The 27,471-nt window shown below is 38.7% G+C and overlaps 1 protein-coding gene across 1 annotated transcript; it reads left to right on the top strand.

Annotated features, from left to right (window-relative positions):
• The first annotated feature begins 1,116 nt into the window (after nucleotides 1–1,116).
• LOC140341801 (uncharacterized) lies at nucleotides 1,117–27,371 on the top strand. Its single transcript, XM_072427675.1, has 9 exons — nucleotides 1,117–1,254; nucleotides 3,775–4,418; nucleotides 12,995–13,083; nucleotides 18,370–18,437; nucleotides 18,604–18,768; nucleotides 22,984–23,125; nucleotides 23,306–23,966; nucleotides 25,802–26,075; nucleotides 27,152–27,371. The coding sequence occupies exons 2-9, from the start codon at nucleotides 3,797–3,799 to the stop codon at nucleotides 27,354–27,356; spliced, it is 2,226 nt and encodes a 741-aa protein (XP_072283776.1). The 5' UTR covers nucleotides 1,117–1,254; nucleotides 3,775–3,796; the 3' UTR covers nucleotides 27,357–27,371.
• Nucleotides 27,372–27,471: the final 100 nt, after the last annotated feature.

Genomic DNA, 27,471 nt, shown 5'->3' on the forward strand with positions numbered 1-27,471 from the left:
CATAGCAGAACTATCAATGGTTTCAGAGCCCGCCCTAATAGTAGAGTATTGCGGGAGAGATCAGTGAGGAGGTGGATGGGTTTGCCATTGAAAGTAAATTCCTCCTGTGATCTGCCTTCCTGCATGATTGATTCATTAGGTTGGTATGAGTGGATTTGGCAGATTGCATCTCTAGGTCTAGCAGGATCTTGGCTTTTTGGACCCAATGTCCTATGTATGCAATCTATTTCAATTAAGTTATCTTTTGGTTTCTGGAGATCATTGAACATGGTGTGCCAGCTGTGGTTCTCCAAATTGTCTTTTTGATACAGCAATTGTTGGAGTACGACTGAATGCTCATTGAGAATATCTGTAAGATTCTGCACTCGGGTCAGATATAAAAGCTGTGAGCTCAGAGTGGAAAGCGGATTCACAAGTATTGTGTTTAAAGGAGCTGCCATACATTCAACATTTTTAAACATTTCTATTGTGTCCTTTTAATAGGTTGACAAACTACTTATATATTCTTATACTAATAAATAATGGGGTTCAATTAGTTTTTCACACATGGTTTCTCCATTTTGTCTTCATTTTTGTTAAATAAATGACACTGTGTATGTTGTCGAGTGTTGTTTTATACATTATAAGCTTGATTAAAAAATACTAAACCTGACATTTAAACCTTTAATATGTCCCGTTATATAAGACCTTAGAACTGGAATAAGGTTATACTTTCTTTCTTCCCATGACTACAAATGCAGATACAAAATAAGTGGGGATTGCAGCCAACATTCTTACAGAATGGGCAGTCGAGGAGCTGGTAAGGTGCCAATCACCAGGAACCACATAAAGTAAAAAGGACCCAGAGAGCAAGGCAACAAATATTTACAGAAGGAAAGGTCAGCAACCCAGAAATCTATAGAAGTACAGGTTCCAAATTTTGTGTGTTGCATTATTACCACATTTAATACACACACTGATATCAAGGTTCAAGGTTTGCAGGCAATGTATTTTAACTAACATTTTCTTTGTTTATTATCAAAGAGTAAAGGAATGATGAAATGTAAATGTTGAGTTTCTATATCCATGTATTGTGCAAATGTAATTTATTTACCCTAAAAGAAAGGTCCTGATGTAAAAGAGTACAGGGGGAGGGGGTAGTTAATTTTTAGAGGCACCCAGAGATATATAAATCATATGAATCAGATTGTTTTTTACCCTCTCTCAGCACGTGAAGGCTCGGTCTTTGCAAAAGGCTCGGTCAGGTTGGAACGGGTAAGTGGCTGGAGCAGTGAGTAAAATGACGTTAAAACTTTCAAACCAGTTTAATGAACTAAGCTTCTTGGGCAGACAATAAAAAATGTTCTGATATATATTATACCCATTCCTAAATGTAATTATTATTTGTGTGCTTCTGCTTTATTTGTTTTTGTTCTTTTTAACATTAACATTTTTCTATTTTTTGTGGTAATCAGAACAGCAAAGCTTAAATAACCTCAGGAGCCATAAAAATTCCATTCCACCACTAAAAGTTAGAAAAATGACTTTAATCTCACCTTCCTAGTTGACATCAATGCGTCTTGCCAATAATGCAAACCATTTCAGTAAACATTCCCATTCATATACTTTGAAGCTAAATTATTCCTTAACCTATTGCTTCTAGAACCTTGTTCAATGTCCAGTTTTGCATTGCAACACTTAGAAAACTGTTCTTAAATTTAGAAACATTTCATTTTTTTTCCTATTTCAATTGGTTTTTATTTGGAAAGTTAAAAAGAATTACAAAGAATGTGGATATAAAATTCAAAATTTTGAAGTTCAAAGTTACATAGTAAGAGCAATAGGGGGGAAACAACTTGGGGAAGCGGGCAAAGTGAAATAAAAGCCCCACTCAATAAAATAAAACATGAAAGGCAGAGTCTATCATTTTAATTATATTAGAGGAGGTTGAGTGTAAGCAGTGATCTCTGAACTTTGAAATTCGTTGAATTGCATAGAATCCTATTAACATTGTGACATTTATGTTTGATTACACTGGGGAATGCATTTTTTGTTGATATAGATCTTACACTTGTTTTTTACACTAATGTTTGGGTGGTGAATCCAGAAATGACTCCAGTTTTTTCCTATCACATTCAGTTTTTATGATACAGGGTACCCTCCATTTTTGTCAAAAACATACAAATTTTACATACAATGAAAAAAATAATGAAATAATAACTTGAATGTACTGTTTGTTTAAATTTCTTTTGTTCATACAAAGGATTTATTGGTACTCTATAACAATTTGTTTACAGTAAAACATTTGAAAATAATCGGTTAAGTGGTTCAGGTAAAAATTTACACTTCTAGCTTTTCCTGGAGTGTTCAGTGTTAGGACAATCCCGCCGGATGCTCCAACAATAGTCAGCCATCATATGTACATACCAGTTATGTTATGGCAATACACAAAGCCTGCAATACATACAAGCCTACATACTGCAGAAATGCAATTTCTCTGGTTGGAAAGTACGATACCTTCATTCCTTTTTCAAGTAAGTTTTTCTCACTCAGTCTTGATGCTAGGAGTTCTGAAGCCTTCTTCAATAATCCCAAATCACCCAACTCATGCTGATCAAATCCCTTACAGAGTCCTCCTTAATTTCCAACTCTTCACCATTGTTGTCACCTAGTTCCTCACCATAATCATGTTCTATAAGAGAGGGAAGTGTAACCGGCACTGGGATTTCATCTGAATGACCACTGGACGTATAGCCGATGGTAGACTAGGATATTCTATGTTACATTTATTTTTCTTGTTATATCCTGAAGTTTTCACTATACAAAAGTAACATTCACTGAAATGATCTCCTGGCTCTCACCTAACCTAGGTATACCAAATGGCATCTTATCACGTGTTCCCTTTGTCCACATCCGTAATCCCTCCACACATTGCACACCATGAGGGGCCCCAGACTTATCCTGATCACCAAGTTTAACTTTGAAATATGACAAATAGGCTTGCTCTACAAATGTGCTGATATTCACCCTTTGACTGGAAATGGTGAAACTGCCACAGATATAACACAATGAATCAGGGTTGTTTAGGCACGAGACGAGAAACAGCAGAGCCAGACATGATCTGAAAGAAAGGAAATACGTGTGTAAGTAGAAAAATTAATTTTGCTCATTCATTAGGTAGAGCAGCGCACAACCTCTGACCACACTGTCTGCTTGTAAATGAATAACCAATACAAATCTTAAACTAACTACACTTTCTGAATCAGTAAACCTATTTTAGTGTAAATATGCTTAAAAATTGAAGCAAACAAAAAAAATGTTCAAAATTGTTCCCCAGTGTTATAATCATCATTGTGAGGTCGGATGTTGATCAAGAATGTTGATTGTGTTATGATAGCTTCACAATGTGTGTGATCTGCTACTTTGCTCAAAGCATGGATTGTTTTAAGTTCTGTTCTTTGTGAATTGTATTATCACATGGTGATTTTTATTACAATTGTTTTCTTCTATGTCTTCCTGATGCCTAAAAATCTTTGTGTTTCCTAAAGACCTTATATCTCCTTTTTGTACTGCTTTATAATTGGCATCTATTTGGCCATGAAAATTAGCTAACAACAATTCTCACCAACAGTTCTTGCTTGGCATGTTATTTTAATCCTGGTGGGGTGTTAAATTATTTCTAATGAATGTTTCCACATTGTTGTATAGAAGTATTGAGAATATTTCCTAATACAAGTCGAGGCAGAACAAGTTTTGAAAACAAAGACCTTACTTACACATAATTGTTATTTGCAGGTGACCTCTATACTGAGAAGATATGAAGTTCCTTCTAGTTTTGCTTTTTCTCATTCCAATCATAACCACTTCGGATGAACACAAATCTGAATCCCATGAAGACACCAAGGACAGAAATGGGCTAAAGAAAGCTCAAGCCCTAAGGGAAACGGTGAAAGCAAACACTGAATTTGCCATAAATTTCTTCAAGCATGTGACCTCTGTGTCTTCCCAAAGCAAGGATTCTCATGCCGAAAATGTTGTTGTGTCGCCTATTAGTATTTCTTCTGCCTTTTCCATGTTGTCATTGGGGGCCCAAACAAAGACCCACCAGGAAATCTGGGAAGGTTTGAGACTGAACAACACACATTGCAAGGAAAAGGACGTCCACCGGGCTTATTCCAGTCTTTTCCAGGCATTAAATGAACCAAAGAGCGGCCTTCAGGTCAACATCGGCAATGCCGTCTTTGTACTAGACACACTGACCTTGCTGAAAAGCTTTCAAGATGATGTACAGCATCATTACCATGCTGAAGTTAGGAAGACCAATTTCATCAACTCACAGGAAGCTAAAAAAGAAATAAATGAATATGTGAAGAATAAAACCGAAGGCAAAATTGAAGAACTCTTCGAAGAGCTTTCTGCAGAAGCTAACACAGGAAAATGTATAAACATAATATTTAGTTCTACACATACAGTTTAGTTATCTATGCATTGAAATCGTATTGCATTAGGTGCAGTGGGTCTTAGTTGCACTGGTTATGTATTTTCTGTAGGGTGTGAGAACACATATGGGCTGTGATGTTAAGGGCAGGCAGAATGTGGAACAGAAAGACAAATGCTGCAAGTTTTGAAGATTACCAGGCATGGTTTTAAATAAGATAGGGCCCTGGACAATATGAAGTAATGGCCCCAAATGCACAGCATTTTAGCTCCCTGTTCCCTGACATTCTGTCAATTGGTTGGAGAAGATGGGGCCCTGCCTAATTGATCGGTTTGTTTTACCCTAAAACTGGCCCTGTAACTCGGAAGACAAAGCATATCAAGTTATATATTTATATATCTCAAGTATAGTTTTTTGTACAGCTACAACCAGGCATACACCATTGCTCCTCAGAATATTGCATTATTGTTCAGTAATTCCAAAATAAATTTAAAAATCCTTAGTTTAAAAAATGAATAAATCAAAAATGACCAAACTTATCACTGGTCACCTCACAGACTGGTAAGCAAAATGCGTAATGATTGTTTTTGGGTTTAGATAAACTTTGACAGCTGCTACAGCTTTGTATTTGGCTATATGAACGGAGTTGTCCTTTTCATTATGATGACTCTTAGGGTTATTGGCTTTGGAAGCCCATACAAACTTCATCTTATTTCTCTCCTTCACAGGGTAATTGATCTTTCCTTACCCAAATTTTCCATCAGTTCAACTATAAACCTAGCAGAAGCTTTACCTGAACTTGGCATCAGAACCCCTTTCACCAATGCTGCAGACTTCTCCGGAATCACTGGTGGTGTCCCCCTTAAAGTGGGAAAAGTAAGAGTCCTTACAGTTCTTCTTTCTGTTATTGAGTTTAAATTTGTCCTGAGCATTTGGTGCAACCATCTATAGGGAAGCATTGAATAATTTCTAATAAATATAATTTCCACAAATCTAAAAACACAAAAATTTGTAATATAGAGGAAGAAATAAAACGGTATCTATACCCAAACCTTTTTTGTAATTTTTGGATGAAATGTGGGGTACGGAAGGATTAGACTCCCTATCACACTTTGAGTTGTCCCCTGCTGTACACATGCTATAGTTTGCCCAGGATTATCATTTCGTCTGTGGCCACAATCATCTACAGCGTAGCTTTACCATGTAACTACCCATAAAGTGTAAGTAACCCGAAATATTAAAGAATGGAAGGAAGAGATTACAAATGTATAATGCTCTTTAAAAGGACAGTTTATATCAATAAATGTTCATGTTCATGGCTGGAATTCTGTCTCTTAAGGACAGTGAAACATTCCCAAATCTAAAATCATAAGGGGCGAGCTGTTTTTTGCATTCCCCCTAGAAGTTATTTTATTCTATGTAAAAAGGAGTGAGCACCAATGCGAGTCTAAGGCTATATTCACGTGCTAAATGCTTCTCACCCAAGATGAACGATCAGAGTGAAAATCTAGTATGAGTACAGCCTCCCCCCCATATCATTCATCCATCTGTCTTGGTGGATTGATGAAAAATGCATGTATAATTGTAATATTGGCTACTTTTCTACCTACTTCCCATTGCCCTAATGCCAATGTTCCTGTAGAACCCTATTTAAGAAGGTTGTATTTGCTTAATATTTACTGATTCTATTATATCTGTATTTTATTATATTTCAGGCAGTACACAAGGCTGTCCTAAATGTGGATGAATTAGGCACAGTGGCTTCCGCAGCCACCGGCTTGGAGGGGGTTTCATTTGCGCTATTCCCATCAATAAGGGTCAATCATCCTTTTGTTCCAGTGATATATGATAAAAATACCAACACCATTCTCTTCATTGGAACTATCAGAGATCCCACAAAATCATAAACTGCAATGTTGTCATTCCACTGAATAAAATAAAGAAATAAAAACTGTAAGTTCTCCGACTGGTTCATCAGATATTTCGATGAGTGCCATCTTCAGTGTCCACCTACTCAGAAGTAGAATTAAGCTCACATAAAACCTGAATCCTATTAAAACAATCCCACAAAGAAATAAACTCCAAAGTTGTCCCAACTGATACCATTATAATGCAAGTGGATCAAAAAACATTAATAAAATTCAAACTGCGCACTTTCCAACTTGTTTGTCAAATGAATGCGTGTCAATATTCACACTCGGAAGTAGAATTGTGCTGATATAAAACAAGGACTTGACTCATTTTTCTAGGTTTGCCTAGAAAAACCCAACTCCACCAAAACTATTTTTGTTAGTTTTTAACATTCCAAAGCTTCATAAAAATAATATAAAAGTATAACAACATAAACATATAAAAACATTTGCTGCAATATTCATCTTTGCCCCTGCAGTAATTCCCCACCACGAATAGATCTTGCAGTCTTCTGGGGGGACATTGGCCATCGTTATTCCAGTTTATTTGGGCTCAGGTTCTCATGGACTCACCATTCTGGAGTGGGGTGTAAGGCCCGGGTACAGCACCAGTACTGGCCAGACACCAGTCCTCCAATATAATGCGGCACTCTTCACCTTTGGCACCTGCTCAGCCTCGGGACCCAGGTTTAATGTTTCCCGGCACCTAGTTGCCCCCAGGACTTCTGTGCACAAGGAATGGAGTCCGGAGGAGGACTGACAGAGGACCAGGACCTCACAGATAAGCAGTACAAAGGATTTCAACAGAGACAAGTCCAGAATACAGAGCCAGGTGTCATACACAGGTAATCTGTCTACCAGACGAGGTATACAAGGGCAAACACAAGAGTCAGTTCATAGGCAAAAGGTGAGTCCAGGCAGAATAAACCCACAGGGTCAGAAACAGGGAGGATCAGCAACAGTAAATCAGACGAATACACACCAGCAGCAAGTAAGCCCAGCTTAACGCTACAACAGGCACTGGGAGCAGAGAGGCTATAAAGTCCCAGCAGCCAATAGCAGTGCAGAATGACCGGGGACTAAAATCCCCTTCAGCTGTGCACACAGTATGTGCTGGGGATGCCAAAACATACATCAAGCTGCACTGCTAAAGGGAAGCAGGGGCTGCTGCTACTTCTTTGTTCTCCTTACTGCTGCAAGTGACATCGCTGGACAGAATAAACAGGGTTTGATACTGCGATGGTGCACAGCACAGGACTGCCAGACAGATAAGCATTTCCTAACATGGTTTGTTTTATAAAGAAGTGAAGATGACTTTCACTAAATGATCTCAGTATTTTTTTTACTAGAAAAGTATAAAACATATTTATAGAAAGGAACAAAACAAACATAATTTTGCAAAACTAATAACATTTAACATAAGAGCTTAAGGTACAACATGTCATTACATCATAGCTAAAAATAACATAAATAGAACTATATAATGCCCAAGGGTAATGATCAATCCAATAAATGCTGAATCCAGATAATGTGTACTTTTTGTAGAATGTTGGTCCAATGTGACCAAGTTAATACATTGAGGTTAAAGTAAATGTGGGGTTGAGAATAAATAATGGTTAATTTATGGTTGTACGTAGGTAGGAATGGTGTAATTGGTAGTTGTAGATAGGTAGGGATGTATAAGTTTGTGATTATAAATGTTATGATGTAAAGTGTAGTGTCCCGCCCATGGGGTGACATTGATTAACTGGGGGTAATTAATTGTTATGGAAATTATATTTTATAAAAAACTAAAGTAAACTTTAGTAATTATCAAGAGAAATCCACAATTAAGACTAACTGGATGTTCTAGAACCTTATAGGAAGAAAGTATGTGTATATAAAATGTAATATAATGGATAACAAAGGGTATTTAAATTACTTTTTTATATGTGATTCTTATTTTTCTAGGATCCAGCAAAATATTTGCATTTATTGAAGATTATAAATTTGAATGCATTTTTCAAGGACTACATATTGCTTTGGTGGCGGAATAAACACCCGTGTTGTTAAAGAGGGATGCTGCCACTCTCTTTTCCCGAATGAATGTCCAGCTGTGTACTTTAAGATGTATAAACGGATGTTCTCTTTGGTTTTGAGGCTTTTAAGGCAAAAAGCAAAATATTTTGTACACAGGGAGACTTTGATATTGGGGGTGTTTTTGGCCTCCTTTTCTTTATATTTTGGCTCTTTTGACTTTTTCAGTAGTGGTGAAGGCTTTGCTCGTATGGTCATTCGGTAATTATACCAGATTTACATTTAGCATGAGCAGAAGTAGTTTGGTTTAAGTGATTAGGATTTTCCCTTCACAAATGTCAGCTGACTTAGTTTGCAGAATTTCACTTTTTTCAGAATTTTACTTTGTACATTCTTCTACCATTGCTTTCCATTGTTGTTATGGTCAAAGATAACTCCCAAAATTTTAGTTGATTCCACCTGTGATGATAGTTTCCCATGAATCCGGAGGAGGCACAAAATAAATCTGTTATGAGAAGGATTCTGTTTAACTTCTGTTGTACAAGCTATGGCCACATCGTTCATATAAGTTGCCACTTTTACTGAACTCCCACTGCCCCCCGAGAGTGGAACACCCCTGATTACCTTTTCTTTGTGCAAAGCAGATAGCAAAGGTTCCAGAGCACACAAATAGAATAGGAAACAGCCGGCACTGCTGCTTGACGCCATATCTCAGATGTACAGCGTCTGACAAATACACATTCACAAGGACTTGTAGCGTTTCTGTATAAAGAGATAACTTCAGAAATAAACATTGATGGGAAGCTCATTTTTCCCAGTATTTGCTACAAGAAATCATGCGAGACTCTATCATAGGAATTTTGGAAATCAAAGGATAACAGAGGTAATTGTTGCTTTTTGGTACCATATTGTGTCTCTTATTAAACACAGATTGTTAGGCACTCCGCACAGGAACTTGGCAGGCTTGATCAATGCTTGATCCGTGACCGCTAACCAACAACTTGGTGTAGATTTTGTAGTCTGTATTAAGCTATAGTTATAGGTCTCTAATTTTCCAGACTTGACAGGTCCCCTTTTTGTGGCAACAACGTAACTACTCCCTTCAGCCAGGATTCAGGAAGCTGGATAGAAGTGAGAGGACACCTTGAAAGATAATGCACAAGTCAGATTTAAGTAGATCCCAAAAACACAAATAATACTCAATAGGGAGGCCGTCCAAACCAGGACATTTGTTTTTAGCAAAACTTTTGATTTCACGAAACAGTTCTTTCTTTTCCAGCTCGGCAGTTACTAGCAATGGCAGAACCTATTTCCTTAATGTTGAACAAATTTGTATAGCAAACAGGCTTCTTTAAGAATGTCTGATGTCATTGTCTTCCCATTGATGTTAGATATTGCTTGAGCATTTCTACACTTTGTCTAGTTTTTAGTATTACGTATTATCTGCTTCCCTGTGGCTATAATGGCCTCAGATATTTCACTCTGGATGTTCCTTATTTCATCATCTATTGGAATCCCCATTTGCTTAAACTTTAGAAAAGTTTGCAACTAAGTATTAAGCCTCTGAAACCATTTTCATTTTCTTTTTGCTTCCTGTATTCCTTTTTGAATAAAGAAGGTTTTCTTTAAACTTTTAACGTAATCCCACCACTCTTTGGATTCTGGACATTTACATTTCCTCTGCCTCCATTGCTGATATGCTAACACAGGGGTCCTCAAACTTTTTAAACAGGGGGCCGGTTCACGGTCCCTCAGACTGTCGGGGGGCCGTACTATAGTTTGAAAAAACACAGGAGAAGATTCTTATGCACACTGCACAAAACGTATTTATTGTATAAAAAACATGAAAGAACAATACTATATGCACAGCACACTTGCCGATCATTAAAAAAAAAAAGTGGCGTTTGCTTTGGCTTTAAAATTGCTTGAGATTATTCCTTTGCATGGAAAATGCACAGATAAATTTGAATTTTCACTGTGTGTATTGAAAATGCAAATTTATCTTGCATTTTCCATGCAAATGAATAATCTCAAGCAATTCATTAATTTGCTTCTTTTTTTACACCCTAGCCTACACCCAACACTACCCCACACTTTTTATTAATTAAAAAAGGGCTGCTAAAAAAACTTTGTCAGTGTCTGCTACCTGTCACTCACTGCTGCCTTCATACATGGGCCAGGCAGCACATGTGTACATGATCAATGTGCATAGTATGTTTATACTATTTACAAATGTACATTGATAATGTACACATGTGCTGCAGTGAGAACCAGCCAGTGGATGAAGGCAGCAGTGAGTCTCTGCTCTGCTCAGTCTCTTTTCTGCCTGATGGCTTCAGCCCGACAGCTCCAGCGTTACCCCGGCAACAGTGGTGTCACGTGACCGGGTTCCCTGGAGTGCAGATGGCAGGCAGCCAGAACTCAGGCAGGAGAAGCAGCCTCGGCGGATGGCGGGCCGGATGGACAACTTCAGCGGGCCATATTCGTCCCGCGGGCCGTAGTTTGAGGACCCCTGTGCTAACATATACACCCTAATTGCAGGATCCTCCAAAAGAAGGGAAATTGGTCTCCACACACCAGGCCCTTTAGATATATCATGCATGCACAATTTGTAGCATTTTATGATCTGAAAATATGTTGTTTAGCGATGCATTGTAGATGGCAGGAGCTTTACTGTAAAAATTAAAGTCTATGTGAGACTTACTCATACTGCTGCTCCGGACTTATCCTGGGTCCCTCTGGTAACAATGGGCCCACACATCCCGCAGCAATCAGGTCATTTTATTCTCGATCTCCAGGCCTGTCTCTTCTCACCCTGGAGCAGGCAATTGAAGTCCCCACATAGAATGACACATGATGATCCTTGAAGAAAGAACCTAATTCTTCTCCTCCTGGGCAGTTTTTTTGGCTTTTAGAGCTGCAGCATATGATCTCCTCCCTGTACAGCATCTGAAATTATCACCTGATTTCCCACAACTACACATTTTAGAATTTCTACACTCGTCAGATGGGTGACATCACATTTTGCACACAGGGATATTTTTCCTCCGCTGTGTGTCAATATTCTTTGCAAATTCTGATGTAACTAAGCATGGCCTGATGGAAGATGTACCATCTATCTTTCCCAATCATGAAGGCCGCTGGTGGATGTAACACGGCCCCTAGCTCTTTTGAGTTTGGCTTTAATGTGGCCATGAACTTAAATTTGCCAGTCCAAATATTGAATTTTATTTAATAGCAAACGTTTGCACAATATCTGTACAAAAAATATTCAACATCCGCATGTTTACCAAAGGGGTTATGCACTATTACTGTGATTGGTATTTCACCACTCGAGGAGTAAATTATAGACCAGGAAAAACAAGATTATCCAGCTCAGATTGTAAAGGTCATAAAAGATGTTACCAGCCATTATGAATTGGAAGGTAAGAAAGTACTCACCATTTCGTTGCTGCAGCCAGAGGATGTCATCTTTCCTGATCTTCAGTAGGTCAAAAAAGTAGCGCGTCAGCTCTTCAAAAGTAAGGTCATTTTGCTCGCTTTTCATCCATCACTATTACTTTAAATGCAGACGCCACGACCAGAATACGCCTCCTCAAGGGATACTGCCAAGGAATCCATCCCGGCAGCAATCGCCCTCGATGACATTCTGGAAGCGCCTGCCACAAAGCAGAAGGGGCGTTTGTTCTTTCCCCTAAGGCAGGCTGGTCCCCTACTAGTCTACCTTTGTCTCAGACACTTGATCTTTGACAAAAGGCCGAGAATCCCAAGCCCTAAGGGAAACCATGAAAGGAAACATTGAATTTGCCATAAATTTCTTCAAGCATGTAACCTCTGTCTTCTCAAACAAGGATCCCCAGCCCAAAATGTTGTTGTCCTTCTGTCTTTTCCATGTTGTCATTGGGGGCCCGAACAAAGACCCACCAGGAAATCTGGGAAGGTTTGAGACTAAACAACACACATTACAAGGAAAAGGATGTCCACCGGGCTTATTTCAGTTTTCTCCAGGCATTAAATGAACCAAAGAGCGGCCTTCAGGTCAACATTGGCAATTTTGTCTTTGTACTAGACACAAATACCAAAGAGTTTTCTTTCCCCAACAGAGAACATTTGCATGGGGTTTAAAGGTGTCAAATATCAACAATAACAACAATATATGTGAAAAAAAAATTAGTTGCAATTTATTCTACAATAATATAAAAACGTATCACAAAACAGTAAATGCTTGCAAAATGCAAAAAAAGACAATTCAGTAACCACATGGTTTGTAATGATACACAATAACATTTACTGTCCTACCGTTTCACCAATAGGCTTCATCAGAAGGACAGAACGTTATTAGTACCGCGTCTACGTATTTCTTCAGATAGTGGTTGATGATTAGGTTGGCATTATGTCATTCAAGCACTGATGTTGGAAAGCAAGATTATTTGTTTATTACCCATCACACAAACTGTCTAGTGCAGTTAAGAGTGATGTGACCCCATAGTGTTGTAGGAAGTCTCTTTTAGTGCACTGCAGTGTATATAATGAAAAAGATAAAATATCACCTTTAGTAGCATTGTCTTCAGATTTAGCACAAAATAAAGCCTTTTTGTTCTGTAGGTGTTACTTCTACTGGGGTCACTCTTTGACTGCTTCTGTCTGTTAGTAATTGACACACTGGCCTTGCTGAAGGCTTTGAAGATGATGTACGAATACAAGCCAAGGTCAAACCGTGTGATCCGTCCATCAAGCAAGGTACAAGGTCATTCCAGGCTGAGTACAACGAAATATCCGGGAACAGGCAAAGATCAGCAACAGAAAACAAACAAATCTCTCCATAGATTAGCCTAGAGAACGCTACAATAGACATAGAGCAATGCTATATTATAAAGGCTATAAAGCCCCAGCAGCCAATGGAGTCAGAAAATGCTCTACTCATTGGTCTCAGCACAATCCCCATTCAGCTGCAAGAATAAACAGAATGCGCTGACCTGCGGGGGCCAACATACAGGATCGCTGCCTAGATGATTGTCTCCAAACAATCACCTCCTTCTATCCTCCCCTTCCGTTCAGCTCCTTCCTTCATTCTTCCAGGTCCACCTCCCCAGCGCACCGGTCATATCTGCCTTCCCCTAAATCAGTGCGCTCCTCCGGGTACAAGCTTTACCTGAAATACGTGCCCCAGGAAGATTCACCTGTGCTGTGTTGCCAATATCAGATTCATTGTTTTATAAATAGGACTCACTGATACGCTATCTATGCACTATGAGGACTATTTAAAGAAGTTTTTACCCAATATTCACCCAAATCCCACCAAAAATTAACACATTTTTCAATATGGATTTAATTAGAAAATGTATGATTACTGAATTAAACTTTACACATTTTTTAATAGAATCAATCCAATGTGAAAAAGAGCTGGGTAAAAATATTTAATAATAGACTCATAGATTTTAAATAAAGGGTTCAATTTTATTTTACATTCCATCCTAAGACTTGAGACTTTGGTTCTGTTCTCTGTTGTAAGGAGTGCATGTCAGAGTACTACAAACTTCCCCATTACCCCTATACTCCCTCATGGCACATGATTCTGCCCACCCCCTCATTAAAGCACCCCTTAAAATGAGAAGAGGGGCCAGACAGATGGCACTCCTTCTGAGAGCCAGATCTATTATGCGGGGCCATGTAATAACATTTACTAAGTGATACATCATGCCCTTGACAAAAGAAGCGTTATCATCATCAAATGGATGGAGGGTCGGGGGCATTTGTTATAACTATAAAGGTACCAAAACTCTGAGTAGATATTGTGTGACTGCTCATTTCTAAGGGTGCAAACACGGAGAAGACGGGCTTAGGATTCACAGCAGGCACCGAACTAGAAAATCCTAAATGTTGAGCTGTTACCATACCAAAAACATTTTCCAACAGGGACACCTATTCCAATGGCGATTGTCCTGATTTCGGGGAGGTTTCCTATTGTATCCACTACAGGCAGTAAAGTGGAATCCATAAAAAAGGTCAAAGATGATTTTACCAAACCCTGAGTTTTTTACAATATTGGTTAGATAGTCTTCATATGGCAGAAAAATTGTTGGTCACCTCTCTGTGTGAAGAGTTGGGCCATATTGTCTATATTTTGGTGCATCGAAAGGTAGTCCCTGGGTTACTTATGAGATAGGGACTGTAGGTTTGTTCTTAAGTTGAATTTGTATGTAAGTCGGAAAAGGTACATTAATTTAATACATGCAATTAGGACAGATGTGTGTCTCAACAAATTATTAGGCAGTGTGCTGCATCTCACTGTGAGTTATTCACAAACAAAGCAAAAAAAAACGTTATGGTACCTAGACATTCATTAACTTCTGGGGCAAGTGCTTTGATATGCAAAAAGAAACAGCTGCAGAATATGTCTTGGTCATTAAAGAGTTACAAGAGGTTACAGATCCACTCCACTCTTAAGATCACCCACAATCCCAGCTGTGTTTAGCAAAAGATTTCTTCTGCAAGTCATGCAAACTGCTCCTCCCCCCATCAAGCCTCCGTCCTGCACACGAGAGAGCAGGGAAGCCCTGTTCGTATCTAGTAAGCATTCGTATGTCGCATGTCTTTAACTCAGGGACTACCTGTATACAGGAAAATATTAAATATATTTCATGAATTAATACGTTTTTTTTGGGATAGGTTTTGGCCTAGGATTTTAGGGCTGTGTATACTTTGAATGTAATTAATATGTCTTGAGGTGCTATTCATATTCAATGGCACCCCAACGCAGGAAGGAAACACATGGCAGCCATTGGTTCTCCAGTATTGCAGCATAAAGGTCCCAGGTTTCAGTTCTTACAAGGCACCCCAACAGACGAGGACATCCCAGTTCCAATGTTCATATGGCGCGCACTAATGTGTGTGGTGGAGCACAGCATCAAAAAGGTTTTATGTCTGTATTGTTTTATGTGTTGCCAACCAATTCAATATATTGATCTGCTATAATGCAACTATTATTATCATGCACCAATATGCTGAAATCTGAGTAAATAAACCCATGAAGTCTCAGCGAACCATTGGCTTTATTTTTCTGCTGTCATTAGACTTTGTTGTGTCCACACCAGCAGACATTGCGAAATATCGTTATCAGGACATTGACCTTCCACCTTCGTTTCGCTCAGTTGCCAATATTGACCAATCTCAAACAAAACTTTTTTTTTCCTAAACATTATAGGAAATAAAAGATTTTGGTAAATAAGAAAAAACGTTTTTGTAATTTAAAGGTTAAGCGAACCCTCTTTCGCCTCCAAACAAAAAGAAAAGAAAGTGGAGGTAAATTCTTCCCATAGCTAGAAGTAGTATTCATATTTGGCTTATCTTTGGGTGTCTCGGGAATTATTATATTTTTAATGTTACAATGTATAACTTGATAAATGTTGTGTTATATTTGTGCAGAAACAGTGATAATTAGACTTTTAGCTCTTTTTAGTGCTGGTCATAAGGTAGATTGAAGGGTTACACCACTATTGGGACGTTATATTGCCTAGGTGGAAGAGTTTGGATGCCGTGCTGTCAACTGAAATTATGTATGACACAAATCTAAGATACAAAACTGTGCTCAAACAATTGGGCGAATCTCATGGAAAGAAGCCATCTGTCCTGTATTTACCCCATCACCACCCCATGATCACAAGGGCAGAATATCATACAATTGTTTGCAGGACTTCTGATGGGTCTTCTCATGTGTGGAGTTTTGAATGAGGAGGAATCTTTTGTACGGTAACATAAACAACAATGCATACTTGACAAAAGTCTTGTCTTCCAGTTCAAATTTTCTTTATTCTTTATTGTTATTACATTGTTTTATATTGTGCTCAGCATTCTGGGGCTTGTGCTGTACTTTCTTTTAATGTTTTTTTCCCACATAGGCCAAGAACAGTTTCTTGGGGAGCCAACTAACCTAACCAAACCCCTTGCAAATTGTGTCCAGGCCAGGATTTGGACAGCACTCCAGGGGTTAGGGTGCCAGGCACTGAGCCATTGGTGTTACCCTTAAAGTTCAATCCTAAAATTGGCCAGATTAAGGAAAACTCTCCATGACTGCAGAAGATAGATTTCACAGGAGAACCTAAGGGATCAAGCAAACCTAGAATTAACTACCTAAAAATTATTTGCTATTGGTAAATATTTTCAGCCCTGGACCAGATCCATTTCAGGTTTGAAAGACCTGCACAGGTGGGCATTAATGGGCAGGTAGATATTAATGATAAGAAGTTAAGTCAAAGATGGTAATCATTGATGGGAATGGAAGTCACAGGTGTTCATCATAGTGGGAGAGGATTCACATGTCATTAATGCAGGTATGAGAAGTATTTATATTTCATGTGGGAGATTCTGGAAGGCTCATCGGTGCGTAAGGATCCCAAGTACCCATCGGTCTCACAGGGCCACGTAAACGCTCATTTGGGAAGCTTTGGAAAACGGGTATAATTACTGATATATGGGGACAATAATGGCAGAGAGGGAAAGAGTCAATATTTGTAGGAAGAGGAATCACAGGTGATGATTACTGATGAGTAGGGTGATATCAGATCGTCAACATTGGTGGGAAAGGATTTCACAGGTGGGAATCTTTGAACAGGTGGGCAATATTGATAATAAAATGAGTCATAGGAGGTAATCATTGATTAGAAGGGCAGTCAAAGGTGTTTATCATAGTGGGTGGGGATTCAGATCTTATCAATGGAAGTAAGAGAAGTATTTATTATTCATCTGGGAGAATCAGGAAGGTTTATCAGTGCATAGGGATCCCAAGTGTCCATCAGTTTCATCATCCCATCTAATCTCCCTTTTGGGGAGTTTTGGAAAATGGGTGTCAACTGATATATGGATTCATGTTTGGTAAAAAGGAAAGGAGTCATTACTGGAATACAGGGGATTCAAAGCTGGTCATTATTGGTGGGAAGGGATTCAGAGGTAGTCATTATTGATGAAGTGGGCATTACCAGATGGTTATCACTGGGGGTAAGAGGGGTATAAATTACTCATGTGGGAGTAACAGAAAGGCTTATCTGTGCATAACGAATCCCAGGTTCCCATCAGCTTTACCATCCCATATAAACTTTCATTTGGGAAGGAAGAAACCCGTATGTCTCAGCAGACGTTTCCTTCATATAGTGAGGGGTGACACTTTAACCAGTAAACACAAAGATACAAATCCATTACTATTTTATGATAATGTTTGATACGATTTGGTGTTTCGGCCAATATAAGGTCCAAGCTTGCAAAGATTTGTGTATTGCAGAGGACAGGTTAGCACATATAAAAAGTAAGTTATGCTTTATTTTATTCTATTTTATTTTGCTAGAAGATAGATCTATAGATAGATTTTGTTTTACAAAGACGTGAAAGCTTATGTTGTCCAATAGTCCATGATTATGCAGTAAATAGAGACCCTGAGATAAAGTTTATAATATAGTTATTGTAAGAAATGAACAATGGTAAACACCCCATGATCAATATAAGACAGATATTTATTGTGTTTGTATATCCTTACTAGAACTTGTTATTAACATAGACGGTTAAATTCCAAATTCCAAAATAAATGCTACAGATACCCCTCTAAAGCAAGAGACTGACCCCCTATGCCAATACACATAACCCCTTTAAGCCATCAGATGCACCCCTTATCTATCAGACAAACCCTTGGTATACTTATGCTGTAGACAAATGTGCTCTATTTGACTTTACTTGTTCTTTGGTTAATCTGCCCCATGGAGCTTTCTTGTGTCCATTAGCCTAAAAGGAATATATCATGTTTTGTACACATATTCTTTCAATGTTTATAATGTAATTTATCATAATTGCTTAAAAAAATAAAAGCAAAAAAAGCAACAAATAACAACAATCATAACTGCTTTGCTGAAGACAAATCCCATTGTTTACAGAGCTCAACAGATAAAACTCTACTTTATTCATGCAATTGAGCTGGAAGAAGTAGGGAATCCCCATTTACTTCTCTTCTTAGTACTGTATCTAGTAACTTCAATTATTTAGAATAAAGTTACCCCAAAACCGGGTTTTCCTAAATTTAGAATGTTTTCAGTTTCATTGACTAGGAAATCGTGAATATTTTGTCGTCTGCCAAAGCTCGGTGGGACTTGAAGCTTCTGAATGCCTGAAATGTTGAAGGCTAACCCTAAAATTATTGGGGGAACGTAATATACACCCAAACCCAAACCTTAACCACTTAGGCAAAATGGAATTTGATGTGGAAGATACAGGAGACAGAAACTTCACAGTGAATAAAAATACAACGGTATCTGCTCCAACCATGCACCGAGAAGGATTATATAAAGCATACAAGGACGGGGAGAAGGAATGTATTGTGATGGAAGTGCCATACACCTATAGCACAGTCCTCCTCCTTATTGTGCCAGAACTGGATAATCTCTAAAATTTAGAAAGAAACCCCTGAGATGATAACATTAAAATGCTTCTCTCCATTAAAAACCAGGTATACACTAAAATATTGTAATGTAGCGTAGGGTAACGACATGATTTAATATACTGAGACCTATATACTGAGGGCAAAGCTAAAGTTCACACTAAAGGTGACACCAATGTACCAACTTTCTTTCTGCATCACTTTTCCTAGGAGTAAAGATACATTTTATAATTTTGGGTATTGGAGAGTTTGTGTCTCACTCACCTTATTCACATATCATGGCCTTGGTGCTTGATGATTGGCAGATCAGCAACCATTGCTGTCATATTGGGGTGAGGATACATAAAGATAAGGATAGGGTAGGTCAGGCAATTGACAAGAGCAATAGGGGAGCAATGAAAAAATAATTATAAGCACAAGTATACAAGTAGTCCCCGGGTTACATACAAGATAGGGACTGTAGGTTTGTTCTTAAGTTGAATTTGTATGTAAGTCGGAACAGACACATTTATTTTAATAAATGCAATTAGGACAGATGTTTGTCTGAACATAAGATCAGGCAGCGTGGTGTCAGTTACTGTATAAAATCCTTAAAATCCTCACTGTGAGTTAATTCAAAACAAAGCAAAAAAAAAAAACTTTATGGAGCCTAGACATTTATTAACTTCTGGAGCAAGCTGCGCTTTGATATGCAAAAAAACAACTGCAGAGTCTGTCTTGGTCATTAAAGAGTTACAAGAGGCTGCCGAAAGAGCTCACACTGTGTTTAGCAAAAGATTTCTTCTGCAAGTCATGCAAACTGTCCCCTCCCCCTTCAAGCCTCCGTTCTGCACACAAGCAAGCAGGGAAGCCCCGTTCGTATCTAGGAGGTGTCCGTATGTCGGATGTCCTTTACCCGGGGACTGCCCTGCTTGGGCCATACCATCTGGTATCTGATGTGCTGACTTTAGAACTCGAATATAGACCTCCCTTTGACAGAGGCCCAGGAAAAACTAAGACCTAGGAAGTATAAAATGCATATTGGTTGTGCTGAAACTTATATCCAGCAGTTAGCATTGTTTAGAAATAGTTCAGCAATGACATTAGAGTGTTGTATTTTTTTTCTTTATGAATAATAATAAAATGCCTTTGCACATATATTTGTAATTGACCTTAGTGCTTGATTTTTTTTTCAATAAATTGATTCCATTACTTTTATTTGTTGACAGATGTACCACCACACAGGAAGGAACAGAGATGAATGCTGCAGCTGTTTCCTGGTCAAACTTCATCTTCTCAAATCCCAAATTCCAACTGACACCATTGTCTGGATTGGCCAGGTCATAGACCCTTCTAAGTAATATCCCGGCCCACGGTAAATAATTGTGATAAAGCAGATAGAAATTGCTGTACAAAATGAAACCATTCTGCTTATAATAGGCTTGATGTACCAAACTATTTGTGTTTTGTGTTTTTCTCTATTAAGTTCATGGTAAGGAGGTACAAGCCAGGGGTAGGTGAGCTTTAAGGATTATCCAATAGGCAAACTGGAGCTTTGACCAAAGTCTATGTATGAGCAAATTGGGAGTTTTTTTTTTTTTTGTTTTTTTGTTTTTTGGGGGGGGTTAAATCTGCTGTAAAAAGTTTAAAAAAAAACTGGAACTTAATCAGGAGAAATAATAAGTAATAACAATAATAGCATTATGTTCTAAGGATCAAGGTACCAGTTCTTAGATGTGATTGCTCCCAACCAAGAACATTTTTAGTACAGAATGTGACTGTTGATTTTCCCAGAAAAACAGTTTGCATGTCGTTTCCAATGACTGGAAGCACCAACAATGTTATATTTGTGTAAATGATTTATTCTCCCACTCACTTTGTAATGGAGATAATGAATGAGCGACATTTGTGATCTGTGACCCGAACATTGACGTCATGATGCCAGAACCCGTCCACTCATTGCAGGTCTGATGTTATCCTGGAACAATTTATCGAATAATCGTCCTTAAAAGCCCCACAATGCCTCAACCAGAAGACCAAACTATCTTCATAACCACCAACAAGACATTCCATAGACCCCGAGAACAATTTGATCTTATTTTCTGGTACAACTAATTCTAGCAAGAGAAACTGTATCATGTAAAGAACCTGAGCATAGAATATAAGTAGAAACCATATCTCTATTATTTTCTTTATCGGCATAAACAAGGAAAAGTAATAAACCTCCATATCCAGGGCCATATCTAAAACTCCAATACATTACAATGTAAGAACCAAGGAGAACTCCTGTACACTGTCATGGTCCATTCTTAGCTCCCAACTGAGCGCTGGAGAAGCCGCGGCCATGTACTGCACCTCTAGGACGCAGAACCTTACATGGCCAGAAGTAGTTGGTCACATCAAACTGAACTTATTCTTGTAAAAAGATAAAGAACCATACTACATATTTTACTGGAATGTTACACGTTTTACATATATGTTTACATATATATTGTTATAAGTACAAATCTTATTGCAAAGTCACCTATAACATTCTAACTGAACTGAAGAGGAACGTCACCTACTATCTCCTAAACATATACTACTTGAATGTGCACCATGGGGCATTGCTAGTATAGCACTCATCTTTGGCTTGGAACTGAAGAGGAACGTCACCTACTATCTCCTAAACATATACTACTTGAATGTGCACCATGGGGCATTGCTAGTATAGCACTCATCTTTGGCTTGGTGCACTAGATGCCGCTGGCCTTGTTTGCCTTCTTACCATCTGTGCCGGCCAAATTTCTTGTTTCCTTGGCCAAGTTACTAAATTGCTCTGAGCAGCCGGTATCTACATCATGAGACGCACAGCCTTAGGTAGTGTATGTGTTGTATGACATCCCATCTGGATTTTTCCCCTCACCCTTCAAGCTTTTCCACCATTGGCTGTCATGGTGCTGGCTTAAAATGATGCTGGGGAGGAGGGGGCAACAAAGTGATCCATGGGGGTAAAGGTGGCTTTCAATAAGGAGTGTTGCTGGTATTACCCCTCAGTTATTTCATCAAGTTCTTTATTTTTAGTCTTTGGATAGAATGGGAAAGGTTAGACCTGCTGTCTATTCTGTGTCACCATAAGGGAGGATTCATCCAGGGGGACCAAAATGGAAAATGAGGGGAATCCAAAATGTTTGGTCTGTCCCCAGAAGAGGCGAGAAACCTTCCAATGTGGACATCTGATTTCATCCCCTAACTCTAACTTCCTTTTCCATCTGGAATGGATTTCTTCAAAGTTTTTGGCTATTTGCTAGCAAATGTTTTCAATCCTGGACCAGATCCATTTCAGGTTTGCTGGATCACCCAGCTTCACTGATGAAGTGATGGGTGAATAGACTATCAAGGTGAACCTGGGAGATCCAGAAAACCTGGAGTTGCCCAGGTCCAGGATTGAAAACATTTGCCAACAGATGATTTTTAGGAAATCCATTCCAGGTTTGCTGAATTACACAGGTTCTCCCATGATAATCTATAATCTCCAGTCTTGAAGATAATTTTATTCAATCACGTCCAATGTCTTAGCTCTACACCAAAACACCTTGAACAAAAAGTTTCAGTTTTCAAAAGTGATCCTTTGTTCGTTATGTAATAATTGTGCTGTCACCCTCACTGCAAAGATCATCAATCTAAGGCTTTAAACCTGGACCAAGACATTCTCTTGATTATTTTAATTTTCTAAATTGACCTAGTTCATTAATATCAGGAATTTAGTTGGTAATTATGAGCAATATAAATTATTTTCTTTAATTTTCTGCCTGGGTCTGATTTATTAAAGCTATCCAAGACTGGAGACTATCATTTGTGATCCTGGGTGATCCAGCAAACCTGTAATTGATCTGGTCCAGGATTGAAAACCTTTGCCAACCAATGATCACACATGTTCCCCAATGATAGTCTCTCTTCTCCAGTCTTGGAGAGTTTTAGGGCCCAATGTACCTAAAGAGTTTTAAAAACATTTAAACGTGAACACATGGGTGGAGTTGGGTACTCCACTGCAAAAATCCGGTCACCAGAATCTGGATCCCTAAAAAGAATAAAGAACATTAAGTGATCCACCTTGAGTTTTGGGTGATGGTATCCCTAAAACCACTTATCAGGGAATAGCAGTTCAATCCATGGAGGTCCATTGGTAGGCTTATACCTCTGTGATCATCCCATCAGAAGAGGAGGCTGGTACATTGTGTTTCTGTGAGGGACGTGCGGTAAAGTTTTGTGTGTCGATCGGTTAATAAATACAGAAAAGGACACAGCGAGCCCTACACTTTGGATTGTCAAATATTTGCAGGGGCTGTGAACATTGGTCATCCAGTTTCTGGCATCTTTTGGAAGCTTTGTGCAAAAACAAGACAGGTGAGAGCCAATCCTTCCTAGAAGCTAAAAATACGCCATTTATTTTTGTAAAATGGGGATTCAGGTAAAATTAGAATATTGCGTTTATCTATCTATCTATCTATCTATCTATCTATCTATCTATCAACCTATCCAACTATTTCTCTATCATCTGATAAATTGCTTTGTTTTTTCCATCAGGACAGCTACATCTTCACAATGAGGTGGACTTTTGTTTTCATCCTTCTTTTTGGCCTTTGTCTGGCTCATCAGCCCACTAAAGGCAAATCTAAAAAGAACAAACACCAGGAGAAAGTTCAGGAGCCCAGCTTATATCTTCTAAATGTCACAGAGGAGATCTCTGGCCTCGACATATCAAACATGAACAGCAACTTTGGTTTCAGCCTCTACAGAATGATGGCTGCCGAACACGACAACAACATTTTCTTTTCTCCATTTAGCGTTTCCTTCCTTCTCGGGGCATTAACTCTCGGGACTCGGGGAAATACCCATGAGCAGCTCCTGAGCGGCCTGGGCTGGGAAGCTCTGCAGAAGAATCCGGATTTATTGCACAGGTTGCTGAAGGACCTGAAGGAAGGCATCATGAAGAGTGATGGCTACTCCCTAGACTTGGGAAGCATTTCTCTCATACATGAAAGCTTTAACATCAATCAGGAGTTTCTCAATCAGACAAAGTTGTACTTCGATATGGAATTCAAAAGCATTGACTTCCAGGACCGCCATGTTATAGAGACCATCCGAGATCTCATAAGGGAAAAGACAAGGGGCAGAATCTCAGAGCTTCAGGATGAAATTGACCCTCAGACGAAAATGATGCTTTTAGACTTTATATTCTTCAAAGGTAATGTTTGTGTTTTTTTCCAAATTATTTATATAGTGGGGGATTTTGGAAGGATGGTAAAGAATTGGAGTAATGAGCCTCCAGATGGTAACATCTTAAATTATATCTAAACTTAAGAATAAATTTCATCCAAACATAATACACTTCCAATCATTTCATGCCTACAATTAGTTCTCTGTGGTATCTAATGGTAAAACCATCATTTTGACACAATTTTGGCGAGCCAGCCAATTAACCTTTGTCTGATTTTTGGAAGGCAACCCACACAAACACAGATGGAACATACACACTTGATGCAGGCAGTCTTCTGACCAACATTCAAACCTGGGATCCTACTGCTGCAAGGCTAGAATGATTGCATATGGGCCACCATGCTACTCCAACAATAAAACCCGGGGAGCAGCCTAGGGAAACCATAGATAAAGTACATTGAGTGGTCGGTATCACTTTAGAATGGCCATTCTCAAGCATCCATTGAACCCTTGGGGATGGAGAATGGTAAAGAATTGGAGAAATTAGCTTCCAGGGTCCCAAACAGGATTATATATCAGCCTAGGTTAACAATGGTACACTACATTGAGTAATCATCACTCTATGATTGGAATATTCAAGCAGGGTTCTTCCAAAGGTTTCCGGGGGTTTTTCGACCCTCAGATGAAGATGATGCTTTTAGACCTCATATTCATGAAAGCCTGAACTCCGGCTGCTGTCCTCCTTTCTGCATATCCACCTAACTTGGCGGGGCCACAGTCATACCAATGATCTTTTTAGCTGTATATACTAATAGTATTGCCATCAATGGGGCATTCTTCACACTAAGCATCAATGCAAGGGTCATTTTTCCAATTAAATTATTTTATTAAAGGAAATTCCTTTGGGTCAAAAAGGATGGGAAAGGCTTTTTCTAGAATATATGTTACTGGCAGAGTCTCTAGATAAAAATTTGGGAAAATCTTCATTTATATCAAAGGACTGTTTTGATGCCATACAAGCATCATTTTATTCTTTTGACTTTAAAGCCTATTTTTTTGTTTTCTGTTTTAGCTTTTTGGCAGAATAAAGAATGGTTAATATTTGTGTTGTTGTTTAGTTCTGGGCTGGTTTTGTTTGAACAAACTTTGCTCAAGCTAACCAAAATTAGAACTTTTTTTCTATTTCTAGTGCACAGCAGGCAGCCGATCATTCATTTAATTTGTAATGAAAGGTAATGAGTATTATAATCAGTAGAACCAACGAGTCCGTGTACACCGAGGACCCACTATGTACCCTTATGGGATCCCAAGGGCTGAAGCCAAACATTAACTTTTGTTCAGACCAGAGTTGTTCAAACAAAAGCATCTTAAGGCTACACCAGCCAAACCATGTTGCTTTTTACTTTAGCTGTATCCTGTTAGATTTTCTTTTACTTTGTGTCCTAGATACACAACAAAAAGAGAGGAACAGGTCATGTTTGCCTAATTTATTCCCCTTAAGTCTTCAGCAGACGGGTTGTCCCTATTTAAAGATTTCTCCTCACTATTGTGGAATTGGGAAAAATGTTAGGTATAGACATAAATGTAAAGGAAATTCCAAGAAATAATTGTGTGCTACTTCCCCATCTCTTAGATTGTAAGCTCTTCTGGTCAGGGTCCTCTGCTCCTCCTGTATCACTGTCTGTATCTGTCTGTCATTTGCCTATTTAATGTACAGCGCTGCGTAATATGTTGGCACTATAAATATAAATACATGGTATATAATTCTAGGTAAACAAATATATATATAGGTGTTTGTGTGGAGTTCACACTTCAAAAATTCTTACAGTAAAAACAAAATTTCTCAACAAATGTATTTTTCAGGTAAATGGCAGACACCTTTTAAAACTGAGTCAACCAACACAGACACGTTCTATGTAAACAAGTATAGTTCAGTAAAAGTCCCGATGATGTACAAGACGGAGAAGGTGGCCTCCATGTTTGACAAGTCCCTGTCTTCCACGGTGCTGAGCCTCCCGTACAGAGGGGGCGCTCACATGCTCATCGTGATGCCTGAGAATGAAGGCAACTTTGATGCCTTGGAAGACAGTTTGTCCGGTGAACTTGTGGCTTCATGGCTGAATAAAATGAAAACCAGGTATGGCACAAAGATGGTATTTTAAAGTATGTGTAAAGCCAAAAATGAAAGTTATGTTTTGGATAGAATGGGAAGAACTAGAACCCCATTCAAGTTTGCATAGTTATATCTGTCTTGGTATCCATTGTCACCAGAATCAATGATACACTATATGGCCACCAGTATATGGACAATCAAACCAAGGAGTTCAGGCACTTCTAGTAAAGGGTCCTGGTAGAATGCAGTACTCAAAGAAAGCTTGGATAATTGTGAGCTTCCAGCCATTCACCAACAATTTGGGGAAGACTCAACCAGCATGACTGTGTACAGAGCCATAAAGACATGGTTTGAGGACTGTGATGTGGACAAACATGAATGGTCTACACAGGTTTGCTTTATGGATGAATTGGACTACCAAAAATAAGCCAGAACTTCCCGTCCCATCAGTACCTGACCTCACGAATGCCCTTTGGTTGAATGGCCACACATTTCTATAAACATACCCTAAAAATTATGGAAAACACTCCCAGAAGTGTGGAAGCTTCTGCTTTATTAATGCTCATGGATTCCAGTGGGATGTCCAGTAAGCTCATATAGGTGTCTTGGTCACATGTGGTAGAAGAATTCAATATTCAACCAATTAAAACAAGTCAACACAGAATTCCATTTTTGTGAGTTTTTCGCTTCATTACAAACATTGGAAGCATCAGTCAGGGGGCTTTTGGATAGGCCCCTCCCCCAATATTTAGAGAGGGGTCGGCAGCTATTGTGTCCGTGAACTATTTTTTGGACATTGAGAAATTTTTTTTTTTTTTTGGACATTGGGAAAATCCATCAGAGGGTATTTGCGTGCTTTTTTGGGTCACTCAAAGTATTAACATCATTTTTTGGTCCACCATTTTGGTAACGCCATTTTTTGCTGGGCATGTTTTGCCACTTTTTTGGGCAGTAGTAAATTGTGTTCTAACATCAGAATTTCCTGAAAAGCCTTTAAGCCTTTTCTTAAATATCCCAATATTGGAGGTCATGCATTATGTCTTATGTACAATACATCCTCGTAGACTGAAATCTATATGTGCATTTCTTTTTTCATCCAGGAAAACTGATGTTTTCTTCCCAAAATTTCAACTGGACCACAAGTACAAAATGAAAAGCTCTCTGGAAGAATTGGGAATTAAAGATATTTTCACTGGGAAGGCAAATCTGACGGGAATGACTGAGGAGAGGAACCTTAAGCTTTCTGAGGTTAGTACAACTTTGCTTTTGGATATTTTCAAGCTGCGTTTTGTTTTCCAGCTTTGAATTATGGTTTCCTACAGACAAACCTTTAAAGTTCATTCCCTATTCAATCCATTTAGATCTAACAAAACTACATAGTAAAATCTTCCAACTTGAACAATCTATTCAGTTTGTATCT

The sequence above is a fragment of the Pyxicephalus adspersus genome, chromosome 12 (genome assembly GCF_032062135.1).
Source record: "Pyxicephalus adspersus chromosome 12, UCB_Pads_2.0, whole genome shotgun sequence".
Lineage (NCBI taxonomy): Eukaryota > Metazoa > Chordata > Amphibia > Anura > Pyxicephalidae > Pyxicephalus > Pyxicephalus adspersus.